The 18,485-nt window shown below is 43.1% G+C and overlaps 1 protein-coding gene across 2 annotated transcripts in view; it reads right to left on the bottom strand.

Annotated features, from left to right (window-relative positions):
- The window catches only part of SMC5 (structural maintenance of chromosomes 5), a 172,253-nt gene that overhangs the window by 22,302 nt on the left and 131,466 nt on the right, over positions 1 to 18,485 (bottom strand). Inside the window, exons 19-21 of one of the 2 annotated variants that reach the window (XM_075827967.1) lie at positions 8,618 to 8,680; positions 461 to 556; positions 11 to 115 (exon numbers count right to left, since the gene is read on the bottom strand). In XM_075827967.1, the coding sequence (XP_075684082.1) occupies positions 11 to 115; positions 461 to 556; positions 8,618 to 8,680 (264 nt within the window). The remainder of the gene's footprint in view (positions 1 to 10; positions 116 to 460; positions 557 to 8,617; positions 8,681 to 18,485) is intronic. The other variant, XM_075827973.1, reaches the window with a different exon arrangement.

The following is an 18,485-nucleotide window of genomic DNA, read 5'->3' as shown; positions in this document are numbered from 1 at the left end:
TTTAAAATACCTGTAATATGTTTTGCCTAAAATGATCCAATTCCGTTTTCTTCCTGTTAAGTTCCTCTGTGATTTCCTCTATCTCTCTTGTCCTATTAGTGAAGTCCTCCACAACCTGAGGGAAAAAAAATACGAAGACCGAGCAATTCAGACAAGATCTCTAGGTACATTCTTAAACACATTGCTTACTCCTATTTTCTGGTTTGCCTTTAAAAGCAAATGCAAGATGAAATGACACATGGCAACACAAACAAACGACAGTTGCCAGGTTAAGCGCAGTATTTTTTGGTGCAAGGGAACAGTATGTTCTGTTCTTTCTTTCTTAAAGACTCTACTTAAAATTCTAATAGATTCAAATGCTGGCATTTCAAACATATTGTTCCTGCTGCCTAGCTTATTATTACGGAGCTGTAATATAGCGTGGGAGGTTAAGTACTATCAGAAAAACTAGACAACATACTGAAGAATTTAGGCCTGTGAAGCAAGAGGCTCTGGACCGTTCTTCATTTAGCACAGCATCTATTTCATCCAGTGTATTTGGAAGTGACTGAAAAGCCTAAAAAAAAAAAAGGAAACATAGCTTACAATGAGCATAAAATCATTACTGCATTTGCCTAGCTAGCAATGAGAACAATCACAACTACAGAATAACGTGACAGAATGTTCCACACAAACGGAAGAAATAAGTACATTCAAAAACATGCCGCCAGTTTCTATTGAGAGAAACAGACAAAGTTCCCTGAAGGCGTAAGGGAAAAGAATGAGGTAGACATTAAAATCCGCAGCTGTGTAACAAGTCGGGCTTCGGCACAATTAATCTTTCACATTTAGGACTATTTCTATTTAAATAGCAATGGAAATGCATAAAGCAAAGCATTGTTTGGTTGCATGTCCTGCATACATATTTACATGTTAAAATATTAACATTTCCATCTGTGGGAAGTGCTCTTTTTAAATATTGCTCATCGCTGAAAAGAATAGAACAATAAATGTAAAATACTAAAATAGATGCTAGGTACAGAGAAAAGGGAAATATTATAAAATATTATAAAATCAAATAAAAAGATCATTTAAAATGTCTGCCGTACAGAAAATTTCCTTTATGGGCACTCTCCTTGTAAATAAAAACAAGAGCACAAAGGTTCATTACAAAATTTGGAGAAAACACAATGCTCGCTTCATATTCAACTGGAAAGTCTGAAAACAATTTTGGCAAGCAAGGCTTCAGTCACCACACAATCTTGACTAGTTAGTGGCTTTGCCAAAACAATGGTTTTGGTGGCCACCTCCACCCCAGACAACTATCCATATTTTATCAATTCAAAACACAAATGATTTCTCTAGTTGTTGCCCTATAGCCTGCCCCCCCCCCCCCCCCAGACCCTAAATCCCAGAGACAACTCCACCATTTTATACCTCTGTTATCGTAAATAGGTAGTGAAAATTGTCAGGCTTTACTGCTGAGCCCTATATAACAGGCTGTAAAACACACACACATATCTATATATATATATATATATATATTCTAGTAATGCCACAACAATTTATACATGTAGGTAAGGAATTTTAAGAAATTTTCAATTTTTCATATTTTTCTCTTACACAAACAAGAAGAATCTGTGGAAGCTATATCTATCTACGTATAACATTATCTAATATCTATTACACAAAATGGCGAAGGGGAAATCAACTTCCTAAAATTAATTACGCCTCATGTACACGACCGTTGTGCCACTCGGGCCGTTTTTGACGGCATCCGATAGTCTACATGGACCCATTCACTTTAGCGGGTGAATCAGGTCCGTGAAAAATGATCTGAGTCTCCGATCCAGGGAAAGATAGGACATGTTCTATCTTTCCTTGGATCACTAATGGGACACGGCCAGCGCACATGGTCGCGTGCATGAGGAGTTACAGTATCCTGCATTTTTAGAAGCAGTAAGTAAGTACTAACATTTCTTCCACACAACAGACGGACAAAGCCGGTCACAGACATGAGATGAGATTCAATGTGACTGAAAATGATAGAGAGATGAGGAGGAAGAGGAGTGCTCTGCAGAAACACTCTTGGAAGTGAGCTGCTTATCAATTGATGATCCATACAGACATTTAATAATGTTGATATAGGGAAGAGTTTAAAAACTAATATACTCTAAATCTGTAAAAATGCTTTTTAAAACTACCTACACGCAAAGGCTTTAAAAAATAAAAAAAATAATGAGTGGGTTAGAAAGAGAATTTCATCCATAACATTATGGATACAGCAATGTAGTCTTCCTAGTCATACTGAGGAGCCCCGGTCCTTTAATGTGACAACTTCATATGATGCCACCTCTCCAACCAAGTCATACTGTCAAATTTCTACCCTGTTAGACCTGCACTATGAAGAAGAGGAAAGGTCTAGGAGCAACAGTTCAGCTGCAAAGTAAAAGACCACACAATCTCAGAAGGCCCTGTTCACACGGAGTATTTTACATGCAGAAAAAAAATCTGCCTCAAATTTCCTGAAGGAGTTTTGAGGCAGATTTTGACGGGCCTGCAATTTCTTGCGGCGTTTTTCGGCTGCGGCCATTGAGCACCCCGGGCAATAAATGCTTTCTCTGCCTCCCATTGATTTCAGTGGTAGGTCAGAGACTGAAGCTCGGGAATTAAGAGCATGTCGCTTTTTTTTTTCCCCGCGGGTGTGAAAAAAACACCTCCACCTCCCATTGAAATCAATGGGAGGTGGTTTCGGGCGTTTTTTGACGCGGATTCAGATGTCAAGAAACAGTGTGAACAGGACCTAAAGGCTTTGTTCACACTATGTTGTCGTGTTCTCTTGTCATTTCTGTAGTTTCTTTTCATTATTATTAAATCACAACATGGTAATATTATTGATCTGCCCAAAACTTTGAAAAAGGAATTAATCAAACTGTCCCCAAAAACTTCCTGGCCTCTAGTAGCATCTATAAGGGCCAGTTCACACAGAGTTTTTTGCTGCGGAAACCGCGCCAAAAAACGGCCGAAAAGGCATTCCATTAATTTCAATGGATGGCGGAGTTGTTTTTTTTTCCTGCGAGCGGAAAAACCGGCTCGTGGGAAAAAGAAGGGACATGCCCTATCTTCGGGCGTTTACGACTCGAACATCAATGGGAGGCAGAGAAAGCTTATTTTGCGGCGTTTTTTGCCCGCAATGCTCAATGGCCGCGGGTGAAAAACGCCACGAAAATAGGCATGCAGGCAGAGCAAAATCTGCCTCAAAATTCCAAACAGAATTTTGAGGCAGATTTTCCTCCTGCAAAAAACTCTGTGGGAACCCAGCCTAAATAGCTATGTTCACACGGAGTATTTTGGGGGAGGAATATCTGCCTCAAAATTCCGTTTGGAACTTTGAGGCAGATTTTCCTCTCCCTGCACGCCGATTTTCGCGCCGTTTTTCGCCCGCGGCCATTGAGCGCCGCGGGCATAAAACAGCGCGAAATACGCTTTCTCTGCCTCCCATTGAAGTCAATGGGAGGTAAGAGGCGGAAGCGCCCGAAGATAGGGCATGTCACTTCTTTTTCCCGCGAGGCAGTTTTACTGCTCGCGGGAAAAAGACGCCGACGCCTCCCATTGAAATCAATGGGAGGCGTTCTCGGGCCGTTTTTTGCGACGCGGTTTCCGCGTCAAAAAACTCGGCAAAATACCCCGTGTGAACATAGCCTTACTTTCCTATATAGCAATATAAATTGGTGTAACAGTCAGCTTCCACTTATTTTAAAAATCCCAATGGTGAACTTCTGGAAAACAGAAACAAGAAAACACTTTATATAAATATTTAAAAAGAAATAAAATATTTATCGAACACTTTAAAAAAAAAAAAAAAAAAAAAAAAAAGATTAATAAAATGTATGGTTTACTTTGAAGGTGGAAGCAGCTTGTAGTTTCTACCAAACTTCCTATCTGAGTCATGTCAAATGAGTTATAATGCAGCAAAATGTTTATCTATAGGACCATTTGTCTCCTGTGAATGATAGGCTTATATAAGCATTGAGATCAGGATAGACAAAAGAGAAGTAATTAGTTTACTTAGGCCTTATTCACAAGACAGTGAAAAACGGGCGTGTGACGATCGTTCTTTTAACACGGCCGTTTTCAGAACAATGATGTTCTATGGGTGTATTCACATGGCCGTTTAACGGCCTGTGAATAATAGCTGTCAAAAAATAGAACATGTCCTATTTTTGCCCGTGTTCACGGCCTGACGGCCGCCCATAGAGGTCAATGGATCAGTTTTTAACGGATGTCAATACATATAACAACCGTTAAAAACACATCTGTGACATGGGGATTAGCAAGGGAACTACAAGTTCCCTTGCAGGCTATCGGCGGCTCCATGACAGACTCACCGATTCAGCACCAACCTCTTCAGGTGTGATGTCTTGTCTTCACGAGTTCTGCAAAGGCGACGCAATGACGTCATTGCACCGCCTTCGCAGATCCCGTGAAGATGAGACCACACGTGAAGACGCGCTGCATCAGTGAGTGTCATCGCGTCGCCTTTGCAGATCCCGTGAAGACGAGAGACCTTACCTGAAGAAGACAGCGCTGCATCAGTGAGTATGTAGGGCATTCATGTTGGGCTGTGGGGCATCATATACAGGGGGGGTTGTGTGGCATCAGCGGACATATGTGAATTGCCCCTTAGTCTGTATAAAAGTGTTATCCGGTGACATAAAATTGATGGGATAGACCATCAATATCTGATCGGTGAGATGCCAGAATCCCAAAACCTGTAGAATGAGAGGAAGCTGCAATTATTGTGAACCGCTTTACAAGAAGGAGAAGGGAAGCAGCACTCGCCGGAGATCCGTGTCTCCTTTGAATAGCTGATCGCGGTGATGCCTAGAGTCGGAGCTCCATTATTTAAATATTGATGGCCCATCTTGAGAATAGGACATCAATTTTAGGTCACCAGATAACCCCTTTAACCGTTAATTCCACCTAGAATTTTTAACTATCCTATTTTCTAAAATCATTTACTTAAATGGGTGGGTTTTCTTCACGGCAGGTGGCAGAGGGCACTGCTGTGCATGAAAAACCAGTGAAAGGGGTGCAGCGCTAAAATAGGGCTGGGCCCCTTCATTCTTAGGATCAGTGGGGTCCCAGACCACTGTCAAACTGATGGCATATCCTAACAATATGCCATCACTTTGTAAGATGGGAATACCCCTTTAAAACAAAAATAAGTGAGTGGTTATGGTATAAAAATAGCCACTTCGTAATTTGCACGAAGTGTTTAGAATTAAAGGGGTTGTCCAGGCACGGGGTGTTTTTTCATACTGATGACCTGTCCACAGGCTAGGTCACCAGTATACGATCGGTGGGGGGGTCTAACACCTAGACCCTGCACCGATCAGCTGCTCCGGGCACTGGATGTTATCCAGTGTTCACTGCTGGAAGCAGATGGCTATGTACACTGCATGGCAGCCGTGCTGCAGTACTTAATCTCTCCTACTATTGGATTGGTCATCAGTATGAAAAACAGATTCGTGCCCGGACAACCCCTTTAAAGGAACAGTGTCATCACAATTTTTTTTTTAATATGTTAAAGATGTTAGTGCTTTATTAAAAAAGTTTAGATTTATTTGTGTGTTTGTGTTTTACTTTTTCTTATTGTTACACTTTCTTCCCTATGGGGGCTGCCATTTTTTTTCCATTTCTGTATGTGTCGATTAACGACACATACAGACATGGAATACGGCAGCCACAGTCCCATAGGGACTGCGAACGGGGCCCGTTCCATCCACTAACATGTACGCCGTCTGTGTGGGAACTGCGCATGCGCCGCTCCCACACAGTCCAATTTGAAATGCGCGCCGTCCGGCGCCATTTTCCTGTGGACCGGAAGTCGCGGCCGGACAGTAAGATTACTACTTCCGGTCGCGGCTTCCGGACTTGTGCACTTGGACCAGCGGCAGCAGACGGAGCGGACGGGCCGGAGGGAGCCGCGGCGGCAGGAGCAGGTAAGAGATTTCTATGTATGTTCGTGTTTGTGTACGTTTACTACTGTATGTAAACCTTCTACACTGTGTGTTAGCTCAAAAAATGGCGACACACAGTGTAGGAGGTTAGACCGTTCAAACCCCTCGTTTATCCCGGCACTAGCCAGGATAAAGGAGGGGGGGGGGATGCTGAGAGCTCACTAGAGCGAGGGCTTTTTACCCAATTTTGCAATGCTGCAATTTTGGGAATAGCTCCATCTAGTGACCAGCAATGGGAAATGTTAAAAATTAGAAATAATTTATAATATTTCCTGACTCGTGAAAAAAAAAAAAAATATTTGAACAATGTTTAATCACCTACACACTAAATGTTTAATTAAAAAAAAAACAAACATGTTTTTCTGGCAACACATTCCCTTTAAATCCTAGCACAGAAATCATATTGTGTTATCAGTGGGGAGCAAACAGCCAGTACCTCCACAATCAAAACAAAGATGGGACCACAGTCCTTATTGAGTAAAGCGGCAATACTAGCTACAGCAGTACTTGCTGCATTACTAGACCTAGCCACAAAAACATGGACAGCGCTGTTTTGAGGAGGTTTTGGTGCACTGCGACTCTCTTGTTCTGCGTATTTTAACAATAACACAGGCTTAACACTGATGGATAGGCTATCAATCAGTGAATGGTGGGGGCCCAACCTCTGAAATCCCCACTGATAAGTGAATGGGGCTGGGCTGCAATAGATAAAGCTGCATGGATGAGACTGCCGCTGTGCTAGGTACTGCAGTGAAGGAGAACCTGTCAAGGATAGGCCATCAATATTTGATCCTGGAAAATACTTGTTACTCCGCAGTTAGGCTGATTTCTGTGTTTGGCAAGAGTTTAATATTTTATTTTTCCCTCAATCACATCACTGGGATGTTATTTAATTTAGCCTAAGTTTATTTTTGTGGTAAGAACACTTGTCTCAAAAGTAAAATATTTGGTATGGCAAGAAATTGACCTTATGATATATAATGCAGACTAAGGCCGGATTCACACGAGCGTTGTGTATCTCGGATGTGAAAAACGGTAGTTTTTCACGTCCGAGGTGCATCCCCCATAGAATAGAGATAGAATAGACATGTCCTATTTTCACTCGGAGCCTTCACACGGTCCGTTGAAACAATGGCCATGTGAACGGCCCCAGGGAATTACATAGGTCCGTGTGACAGCCGTTGTTTTTGTCGGCCGTCACACAGACGTATAACACGTTCGCGTGAATAAGGCCTAAGCAAGCATTAAAGCGTATGCCCAACTAAACGTTGCTTTCCTTAATCACACCGCAAATGCAACTAGCACCATTATTCTCAACCAGCCTAAAAATAAACTTTTTTTAAAGTTTTATTTACGGATTTTGGTGTCTGAGACTAAAAGTGAAGCATAAAAACTAAAGTTGTCTAATTTTTCCCTTCTGAGATGGGTGCCTTAAGTCAGCAGTCATTATGGTGCATCATACTTCTTGTTACTCATTTCTGTAAAAACGAGGCCTAGTAGACGCTGTCATTTTTAATACAGCAGTGACAGGAACGATGGTTCATGGGGACTACTCTGCTTCCTATCACCAATTAGTGGAGCTTACATATCTATAATATACACTACTGTCTGGAGGGGTTGTTGAATTTACTCAAGTTGTAATACGAAGACCTTATTCAGACGAATGTATTAATAGTCCGTGTGACAACCGTTTTGTTTTAACGGCCATCACACGGCTGCATGTGTTTCCATGGGGCTGTTCACATGGCCGATGTTTTAACGGACCATGTGAAGGGCTCGTAAAAAAAAAAAGGGTATATACAATTTTTGCCCATTTTCACGTATCCCTCATTAGACTCGAGTCTATGAGTGATCCGTGAAAACGGGTCCCATACGGGTGCCACTTGGATGTGAAAAAGGGCAGTTTTTCACGTCCGAATTTACACTCATTCGTTTGAATAAGCCCATAGGCAACTATCAATCACATGAGCTGCCACGATCTTCCTTCATACATAAAACCAAAGTCATGCCAGGCAAGTAGGAAATAGGAAAACATTTTAAATAGTTGTAGCAACTGAGAAATGACAGTGCCAACAATGCACTGCTGCTTCACAAAAGATTAGCGGATGCCACTCCACTTAATTATATGTGATCCTTCATAGATAGTCTGGTCCTGGGGACATTAGCATATCTCTTTACGGTCAATAGCGAGTATGTATTCACCTATGTCAATTTTTTTTATAGTAGCACAGACTAGCTGAAATAGGAATCTAAAGCTTTATCGGTAAAAAAAAAAAACTACAGGAGCTAGAGACAACTTATTCCGTTTTGGCTTTCTCTTTGCTTTACCAATAATTTCCAAATCTGTACATATGAAACAAAATTACATGAAGCCAAAAGCTTCATTTTACAGACATAAATTGATGGAGGACTTCCACAAAAATGTTTCCACATGTAACGGAGTCAATCCAAATGTTACCTAATCTGATTGAGTACTTGTTCATCCTCTACTAATTACTCATGCAATGCTTTTCATATGTTGTCCTTGATTATATGAAATGTCAAATGACAGAACACTTTAAATGGCTTATTGGCATTGCAGTAAACACAACATGTAGAGCTGTCTTTACAAATACCTTACAGTCATCATAATTTGAATGGATAGACAGCAAATAAGCCAAAGTTTCCATTCTGAAAGCCTGCAGAAGAAAGGAAACAAGAACACCCAGGACAAAGTTAGAAGAAATTCTATGCACACTTTCTCCACTTCGTATATTATTTATTTCATGGAATTCACTACAATTGTAATCCTACACGCTCACTGGGACATGGGATGGATGTAGCACAGGCACGAGACTTCCTTTTGCATTAGATTGCTTATTTTTGACGATACAAATTGTATTAAATGTTGGTCCCACATGCCACCAGGACTCCTCATAGTTCTACTGAACCAATCTTAGATCACCACAAAACCCTATGGTAGCCCCTAAGTTCTGTTTAGTCGAAACATGGGGGTCTGCGTGTAGTAGCCATGTGAAACCAGCCTAAGGCTAGGGTTACACAACAACATAAAGATGCGCTTAAATCGCAGTAAAGTTATGATTCTGACTACAATTTTTCTTTTGGGAAAAAAAAAAAAAGCGACAAGAAAGAATGCAACTGCTGAAAATATTCTAAGCATTCTCTTTTCCATAACAAATTATTAAAATTGTATCGTGATCACGATTTTACTCAGCTAAACGAATTAATGCGTGAATCAAAGTAGCCCGAGCCTTAAACAAGCATGCAACAATCCACCATAATGTAATATCCCTGTGTTAAGAGGTTTCCCAGGCTGATGAGGGAAATGGCATGGTATGACTGCAGTCAAGCTTCTTTTCTGCCAGCACAATACCAATCCAGCTTAAGGCTATGTTCACACGGGGTATTTTGCCGAGTTTTTTGACGCGGAAACCGCGTCGCAAAACTCGGCAGAAACGGCCCGAGAACGCCTCCCATTGATTTCAATGGGAGGCGTCTGCGTCTTTTTCCCGCGAGCAGTAAAACTGCCTCGCGGGAAAAAGAAGCAACATGCCCTATCTTCGGGCGCTTCTGCCTCCGACCTCCCATTGACTTCAATGGGAGGCAGGAGAAAGCGTATATATCTCGCTGTTTTATGCCCGCGGCGCTCAATGGCCGCGGGCGAAAAACGGCGCGATAATTGCCGCGAAAATCGGCGTGCAGGGAGAGGAATATCTGCCTCAAAGTTCCAAACGGAATTTTGAGGCAGATATTCCTCCCCCAAAATACTCCGTGTGAACATAGCCTTAGGGTCACGTCAGAGTTTTTTGGCGCTGATTTTGACGCAGGAGACGTGTCGGAATCAGGGCCAAAAATGCCCGAAATCGCCACCTCATTGATTTCAATGGGAGGCAGAAGTTTTTTTTTTTTCTCAGACCGCTTATAGGCGCTTGCAGGAAAAAAGCAGCATATCCTTGCTTCCTGCGGTTTCCGCCACTGACCTCCCAGTGAAATCAATGGGAGGCAGAAAAACCTGCGGCGCTCGTTTCTGAGCATTTTTCAGCCGCTGTCCTTGCATTAGCTTTATTGGCCACAGGCGAAAAACGCGGAAACAAATGCAGGCAGTTCAAAAGTCTTTAAGTTATTCTGAGGCAGATTTCTTCTGCCTGCAAAAAAAGATTCATTACTTACCGGTAATTGGTTTTGCAAGAACCTATGACAGCACCCCTGGAGAGACGTCCCATCCGCTGGACAGGAAACCAGAGGCTATAAAAAGGGACACACCTCGCCACACACCCAGTCTTCGAAAGAACTCGGGGTGAGAAATAGTTTATATGGTTGTGTTTTTTATTTTTTTGTTTTTTTGAACCAGTAGTGAAATTCCCTCACACCTTTATATATACAATATTTACAAAGAAATCCTTTAATTTAGGTTAGCGATCTACCTTATGAGGGCTCATTTGCCACAAACCATAGGGAGGGTAATAGTAGTGTGCTGTCATAGGTTCTTGAAAAACCGATTACTGGTAAGTAATCAATCTTTTACCCTTTCACCTATGACAGCACCCCATGAGATGTAAAATAGAAATCAGTATTTTTAGGGTGGGACCACAGCTTGTAGCACCTTTCTACCAAAGGCCAAGTCAGAGGCTGTATGCAGTTGTAATCGGTAGTGCTTGAAAAAGGTGTGAGGAGAACTCCATGTGGCAGCCTTGCATATCTGGTCTAGGGATGCTTCTCTCTGCCCACTAAGTGGACACAGCCCTGGTGGAGTGAGCTCCGAAAAACTCTGGGGGCTTAAGCTTCTGATTTATGTAGGCTTATTGTATGCCCTGCTTAATCCACCTCGCTATAGTGGCTTTACTGGCTGCCGAACCCTTGTTATGACCCTGAAACTGGACAAAACACATTTTCTGAGGATCTTAGATCCTGGGTAATCTTTAGGTACTGGACTAGGCATCTTCTTACGTTTAGGCAGTTAAACTGTTGTTCCCTCTGATTTTTTGGGGAATCACAAAAGGAGGGAAGAACAATATCTTGGTCTAAATGAAAGGGAGAGACCACTTTAGGAAGAAATCCTGGTAAGGTTATTAAGATGACTATCATCTAACAGTAGGGTATGTGGAGGGAAGGCAGAGAGGGCCTGAATCTCACTCACTCTACGGGCTGATGTAATGGCTAACAAGAATGTAATTTTGGGTGTCAGCATTTTCAATGAGATCGAGGCTATTGGTTCAAATGGTGGATTTATCATAGCCTGGAGAACGAGATTTAAGTCCCAGGGAGGAACTGGGGATCTTATCTGGGGTTTAAGTCTGCAGGCAGCGGTTAGGAATCTCTTAATCCAGGGGTGTTCTGCTAATTTTGAATTAAAGAAGGAACTTAAAGCAGAAATCTGAACCTTTAACGTAGTAGGCCTAAGGTTTTTATTTAATCCTGCCTGGAGGAAATCCAATATTAAAGGGGATATCTGGTCTGGTTAAAGGATTAATACCCTTGCCTGCAAAATTCAAGAATGCCTTCCAGGACCTCAGATATATTTTTGAGGTAACTGGTTTCCTACTGGCTAGTAGGGTGGAAATGACGGATTCTGAGAATCCTCTTTGAAAGGATAATCCTTAGGCAGTTTCCAGGCTGTCCGATGGAGTTTCTGAATGTCGGGGTGTATTACTGGGCCCTGATATAGGAGATCTGATATCTTCAGGAGAACCCATGGTTGGTCTGAAGACATTTTCCTCAACCACGTGAACCATGGTCTCTTTGGCCAGAAGGGGGCTATTAATATCACCCTGGCCTTGCCCTCTCTGACCTTTCTTATTACTCTTGGGAGGAGGTTCAGGGGGGTGGGCATAACCCCTCTCGACTCCAACACTGGGAGAAAGCGTCTATTGCTGTTGGGTGGTCTAAAGGGTTTAGGGAGAAGAATCTTTGGGTCTTTCAGTTTTCCTTGGATGCGAATAGCTCTATTGATGGGGTCCCCCATTTGAGGACAATTTTCTGAAATACTGTTGTATTCAGGCACCATTCTGAATGGCGAAGCCTTTCTCGGCTTAGGAAGTCTGCCACCTGGTTGTCTATTCCCTTCAGATGGACAGCTGATAGGGTCAATAGGTGGTGTTTTGCCAGAAAAAATATCTGTGAGGATAAGTCCATCAGCGAGGCCGATCTTGTACCCACCTGCCGATTTATATAAGACACTGTGGTCGTGTTGTTGGAATATCTTTAAGTGGCGACCTGAAATTGCTGGTATGGATCTCTTCAAGGTCTGAAGAACTGCCGCCAGTTCCCTGTAATTTGAGGATCTCTGAACGGTCTGTTGATCCCACTGACCCTGAAGAAAAGAGGAGTCCTAATGAGCTCCCCACCCCCAAGGACTCGCATCTGTGGTAATGTTGAGAGTAGGGCTTAACTTCCATGGAATACCCCACCTGAGGTTCTCCCTGTTCAACCACCATCTGAGGGACAGCCTTGCTGCGGATGAGATGTGTAGGGGCTGGTCTAGGGAGAGACTGCTCCTGTCCCACTGATTTAAAAAGTCCCACTGTAGGGGCGTGGACCTGAAATGAGCCCATAGTACAACTGGGATGCATGATGTCATGAGGCCCAGGACAGACATGGCTTTCCTAAATGATGTCATATGGCCTAGGTAGATCTCTGATATCTTGTCTATCAGGGGACTGATTTTGTCTTCTGGAATGCTTCGAGGACTCCAGCAGAGTTCCCAGGAAGAGATCTTTTTGATGGGGTTAAATTAGATTTTTTTAAATGTATGTTCCATCCAAACTATTTGTATTTGTAGGGCCAAGGTTTGAGATGTTTCTGCAACCAACAAAAAATCGTTCAGGTATGGGATCAGGAGTATGTCGTTCGTCCTGATGTAAGAGGTAATTTCCGCAATTCGTTTTGAAAATACCCTTGGGGCTTGTGAGATGCCAAAGGGGAGGGCTCTGTATTGTAGTTGAATTAAGGACCCGTTGAGTGTCACTGCTACCCTCCGATATCTTTGATGAAGACATATGGGTACGTGGTAGTAAGCCTCCTCCAGGTCTATTGAGGCCATCACGCAATCCCTGGAGAGGAGATTTATTGTTGACGCAATACTCTCCATGCAGAATTTTTTCTAGGTCAGATAAAGATTTAATCTTTTTAGGTTTATAATGACCCTGTGTTTTCCTCCAGGTTTGCTCACGAGGAAAAGAGGGGAATAAAAGCCTTGACCTGTCTCTATGCTTGGAACCTGAATTAGGACTCCTTTTTTTATGAGTGACAGGACTTCTATTTCTAGGATTTTTTGCTGCTCTGGGTCCCTCAGAACCCTTGTGGGAAAATATCTGTCTGGGGGAATACACCGTTTTTATGATTCCTAGAATCCAAGGATTCGCTGATATCTTCTGCCAATCCTTGAAAAACAGGGAAAGACGACCCCCCCACCATGGACTCTATGGCGTCATTGTTGGTCCCCATTTTTAGGGTCCTTTTGGGGTCTGAAGAGAAATGACTTATTCTTCCTTGTAAATCTTGAGGATCTAAAGTCCTGTCCCCTAGGGTTAGGTCTTTTGTGATTAGGCCCTTAGGGACGAAAGGAATCTTTTGTTGGCCTTGCTTGTGCAGGGAACCCCTTCTTGCTGACACTTTTTCCAGAAGGTCGTCAAGCGGGGGCCCAAAGAGATAATCTCCGGAGCAGGAAATAGCGCACAGCTTCCCTTTGGATCCTGTGTCCCTTTTCCAAGTTTTCAGCCAGATAGCTTGTCCAGCAGAATTTGACAGGGCTGCTGATCTGGCGGAAAGGCGTACAGAGTCTGAGGCGTCTGCCAAGAAATCTGCGGCCTTGGAAAGTGTTGGAAGGGAGGATAAGATTTGATCCCGAGGGGTCTTGTCTTTTAGATGAAGCTCCAATTGTGCGAGCCAAATTTTCAGAGATCTGGCCAAACAAGTGGCTACAATGCCTGGTTTAAAGGCCCCTGTAGAAGATTCCCAGGTCTTTTTCAGATAGAAGTCGGCCTTCCTATCCATAGGGTCAGACAAGGATCCTAGATCTTCGAAGGGAAGGGAGTGTTTCCTTGAAATCTTGACTACAGGAGCATCAAGTCTAGGGGTGTTATCCCAGTCCTTACATACCTCAGGATATTTCCTTTTGAGGAATTTGGGAATACCTGCTTTCCTATCAGGATTTTTCCATTCTCTTTTAATGAGGTTAGTTATGTTCCTATGGATGGGAAAGGTTCTATTCTTCTTAGGTCCTAGGCCTTGAAACATTACGTCCTGGACGGACCGAGGTTCCTTGGGATCATCTATGTTCATAGTAGCCCTTATCGTTTTAAGGAGTAGGTCTATGTCCTCTGTTGGGAACAAATTCCTTTCTCCCTCATCCTCACCTGAGGATTCTAAGGAGCTGTACTCCCCTTCTCCTAGTTGATGATCCTCCTCAGCTGAGGAATAGGAATCTATCCGGCTAGAAGAGGCAGATAGTGGATCTTTTTTCCTTTTAAGGGACTTTAGGGAGTTTCTAACTTCTGCCCTCATAATATCCTTGATACCTGTGGCTAAGTTTGTAGACTCTTCTGAGATGATGTTGTCTAAACATTTCTGACAGAGCCTTTTATTATAGGACGATGCTAGTTTCTTTTTACATATAGCACATTCCTTGTTATGGGCCTTATCCTGTTTTTTTCTTGTACAATCTCTGGCCTAAACATGTGTACAAAAAGAAAGAGGAACAGTATTTAGTAAGGAAGAGTTTTTTTTTTTTTATCTTACCCCATATTCCTGGCGTCCTCAAGTACCAGACTGGAGGATTTGGCATCTGAGCGGTCAGGGCGTCCTGGTGCTTCTACTGGCATTTCCATAACGGAGGAAGACGACTGGAGCCGAAGCTCCTGCTGTTTTAGGCCTAAATAGGCCATGGATTGGCTGGGAGGCCCTCAGCTCCGGACGCTGGAGCGCCTCCTCCCCGCATGGGTCACCGGAACCACCGCCTCCTGGAGTGTTGGACGTGTCACCCCGCTGGAAGTGACGCGTCGCGGTGACCGGAAGTGCCAGTGAATGCGCCGGAAGCCGCCAATGCTGGGCATGGTCCAGCCGAGCATGACCCCAGGAAGCCGCTCCCCGCTAGAGGAAGGACCACGGTGTGGACCTTAAACCACCTTTGACAGGCTGCAGGAGGGAGGCGATCGACCGGGAGAGGAGGGAGTACCTGTTCCAGGCTCAAGGTTGCTCCCTCCAAAAGGAGACTTATACCTTCCAGAGCACCCCTAGTGGAATAAGGTAAGACCTTGCTAGGCGGTCTGCAACCCCAGGAGAAGTGCTTTTCCTCAGGACAATCCTTCCATCCGGAGGACAGGAAACCTGACTGTGTGTGGAGAGGTGTGTCCATTTTTATATCCACAGGTTTCCTGTCCAGCGGATGGGACGTCTCTCCAGGGGTGCGGTCATAGGTGAAAGGGTAAAACTCAGTGTGAACAGGGTCTTAAGATGAACATCTGAGCTTTTTGAGGCAGACTGGTCCTTAGGATTATATACTACCCAAGAGCTACAGGTTTCTATATGGAGTGTCAATGCCTAGAAAGTCAGCCTGTCTCATATTACTCCAAGCCCACGGCTTTATTGGCACAGTCTCCTGAACGCGCGCGCGGCTCTGCTACATAATCGGCGCATGCACAGTACTCCCTTGATGTTTAATCAGCAGTACCAGGCATGCGCCGATTATGAAGCAGGAGTTCAGGAGAATATGGGGTCAGGCGCGAACTCGGCTATTACACTGCCTGGCCGCTGTCAATCAATGAAAAAAAAGGGATGGACTGGGGAAAGAAGACAGAGCATTTTGGAGCACCAGTGATGACCTCGTTGCCCCAAAATGCTCATTTGCATATATTTAATAAAGTGATTTTCTCTGCAAAGGAGGCACTCTTGTGAAAAACAAAAACATATTCAGGTGAGCCTACAATAGATTACTATGTTGCTAGTTGCATAGGTAAATTTCTGGTCAGACTCCCTTTAAAGGCTGTAGTTTTCAAAACTGGATCACTTCTCGGGGGGTTTATATCCACCTGACCGCTGAAAGCCAAAGGGTGCTCCCTCCTTTTTGGCGCAGCGACAGATTTAGTAAGCAGATTGAAGCTACAAATGGGGATATTTCTGAACACAGGAGAAACAGGGCGATACAACATTTTAGGGTGTGTTTTGTAATTTTCATATGTGCTGTGCAAAAAACTTGTCTTTAACCCCTTCCCGACAAACAACTTTCAGATTTTCATTTTCGTTTTTTCCTCTCCACATTCCAGAAGCCATAGCGTCTTTATTTTTCCGTCGATATAGTACTATGAGGGCTTGATTTTTGCAGGACGAGTTGTCGTTTTTCGTAGCATCATTTATTTTGCCGTATAATTTACTAGGAAAAAAAATATTTGTGGGGTAGAAAATGAAAAAAAAAAAACAGCGATTCCTACATGGTTTTTTGCGCGCTGTTTTTATGGAATTCACTGTGCAATTAAAACAACATGTCAACTTTATTCTGCGGGTCAATACGATTACGGCGATACCAAATATGTATCGTTTTTTCTATATTTTACTACTTTTACAATTAAAAACCTAAGTGTAAAAAAGAAAATTTATTTTGCGTCGCGAAATTCCAAGAGCCATAACTTTATTTTTCCCTCGATTAAGTGGTATGAGGGCTTATTTTTTGCGGGATAAGCTGTAGTTTTTAATAATACCATTTTGGTGTAAATGCGACGGTTTGATCATTTTTTATTTCATTTTTTGTGGGAGATTAGGTGACCAAAAAATTGACATTCTGGCGTTTACAATTATTTTTTTTCACGGCGTTCACCGTGCGGGTTGAATAATGATATATTGTAATAGTTCAGACTTTTACGGACGCGGCAATACCAATTATGCATATTTATTTATTTTTTTACTATGCTCTAGGGGGAAAATGGGAAAAGGGTTTTTTGAACTTTTAATTTATTTATGTTTTACACAAAAAAACAAAAAACTTTAATTAACTCATTTTTACTTTCTTTATTAGTCCCCCTAGGGGACTTCAACCAGCGATCGTTAGATCGCTTGCACGATATACTGCAATACTAATGTATTGCAGTATATCGTGATTCTGACAGGCATCTATTAAGCCCTGCCAGAGGCAGGACTTAATAGGTGTACAAAGATGGCGGACCTGGTGGTCTTCATTAGGCCCCCAGGCAGCCATAGCAACCATCGCCCCCCCGCGATTGCGTTGCGGGGGGCGCGATGAGCTGTTAGAGGGGGTCACCCCCTCTTTCTCACGATTTAAATGCTGAGGTCGGTATTGACCGCGGCATTTAACTAGTTAAACTAACGGGATCGCGCTCAGGTGCGATGCCGCTAGTTACTCTGAAGTGTCGGCTGTAACATACAGCCGACACCGGCATCGTATGGAGCGACCTCACTGCGAGCCCGCTCCATACTTTCCCTTCCCGGCTATGTCGTAACTGTATGTCATATGTCGGGAAGGGGTTAAAATAACGGTGTGTAAAAAAAACTGTTTTTTTTTTTTGCTTTTCTTCTGCTTTGCGTTAATTTCTGCAGCAAACCATGTCAATGCCTAGCAGTTAGCCTCAAAATACTCATTATATCCCTCGATTAATACCTTAAGGGGTCTAGTTTTGAAAATGGTGTAATTTATGGGGTTTTCTATCGCTTTGGCACCTCAATGCTTCTTCAACCGTACAATGGGGCCTGAAACATTTTTAAGCAAAATTTGTGTCCTGAACACTATTGGGTGCTCCCTTCCTTTTGGGCTTACCCGTGTGTCTAGGCAGCGCATTAGGGCCGCAATGTGCGTATTTTTTAGCACAGGAGAAACAGGGTGATCGATTTTGTGGTGTTTCTTTATTCTCATGTTCGCTTTACAAAGAAATAAGTCTTTAAAATTACATATTTGTGAAAAAAGTTAAAAGGGGTTTTCCAGCCAATAAAAATTGATGGCCTATTCTCAGTATAGGCCATCAATAGCTGATGAGCAGGCGTCAAGACTCCCAGGACCCCTGTCGTTCAGCTGTTTTGAAGGGGGTGCATCGCTTGCACGAGCACTGCTTCCCCTTCATTTCTTCTTGTTCACTGTGAATCGTCGACATGCATTTAGCGGCGACTCACAGGTATTGCAGCCTTTTCTCCAATTGAAGTCTATGAGAGAAAAGGCTGCAATACCTGTGAATCGCCGCTAAATGCGTGTCGTACGAGCGCTGCGGCCCCCTGTAATACAGCTGATAGTTGGGGGGGGGGGGGGGTGTCCTGGGAGTCCGACCCCGACACATCAGGTATTGATGCCCTATCCTGAGGCTAGGCCATCAATTTTTATTGGCTGGAAAACTCCTTAACTAAAAAAAATAAAAAAAATCACCAGCTTTGCATGAATTTTTGCAAAAAAACTGTGGGGATCAAAATACTTACAGCACCGTTTAATAAATACCTTAAGGGGGTAGTTTTAAAAATGGGGTCATTTATTGGGGTTTCTATCAATCTGAC

Source organism: Rhinoderma darwinii, chromosome 1 (genome assembly GCF_050947455.1).
Source record: "Rhinoderma darwinii isolate aRhiDar2 chromosome 1, aRhiDar2.hap1, whole genome shotgun sequence".
Taxonomy (NCBI): Eukaryota; Metazoa; Chordata; class Amphibia; order Anura; family Rhinodermatidae; genus Rhinoderma; species Rhinoderma darwinii.
This window is presented reverse-complemented; position numbering and strand designations above follow the sequence as displayed.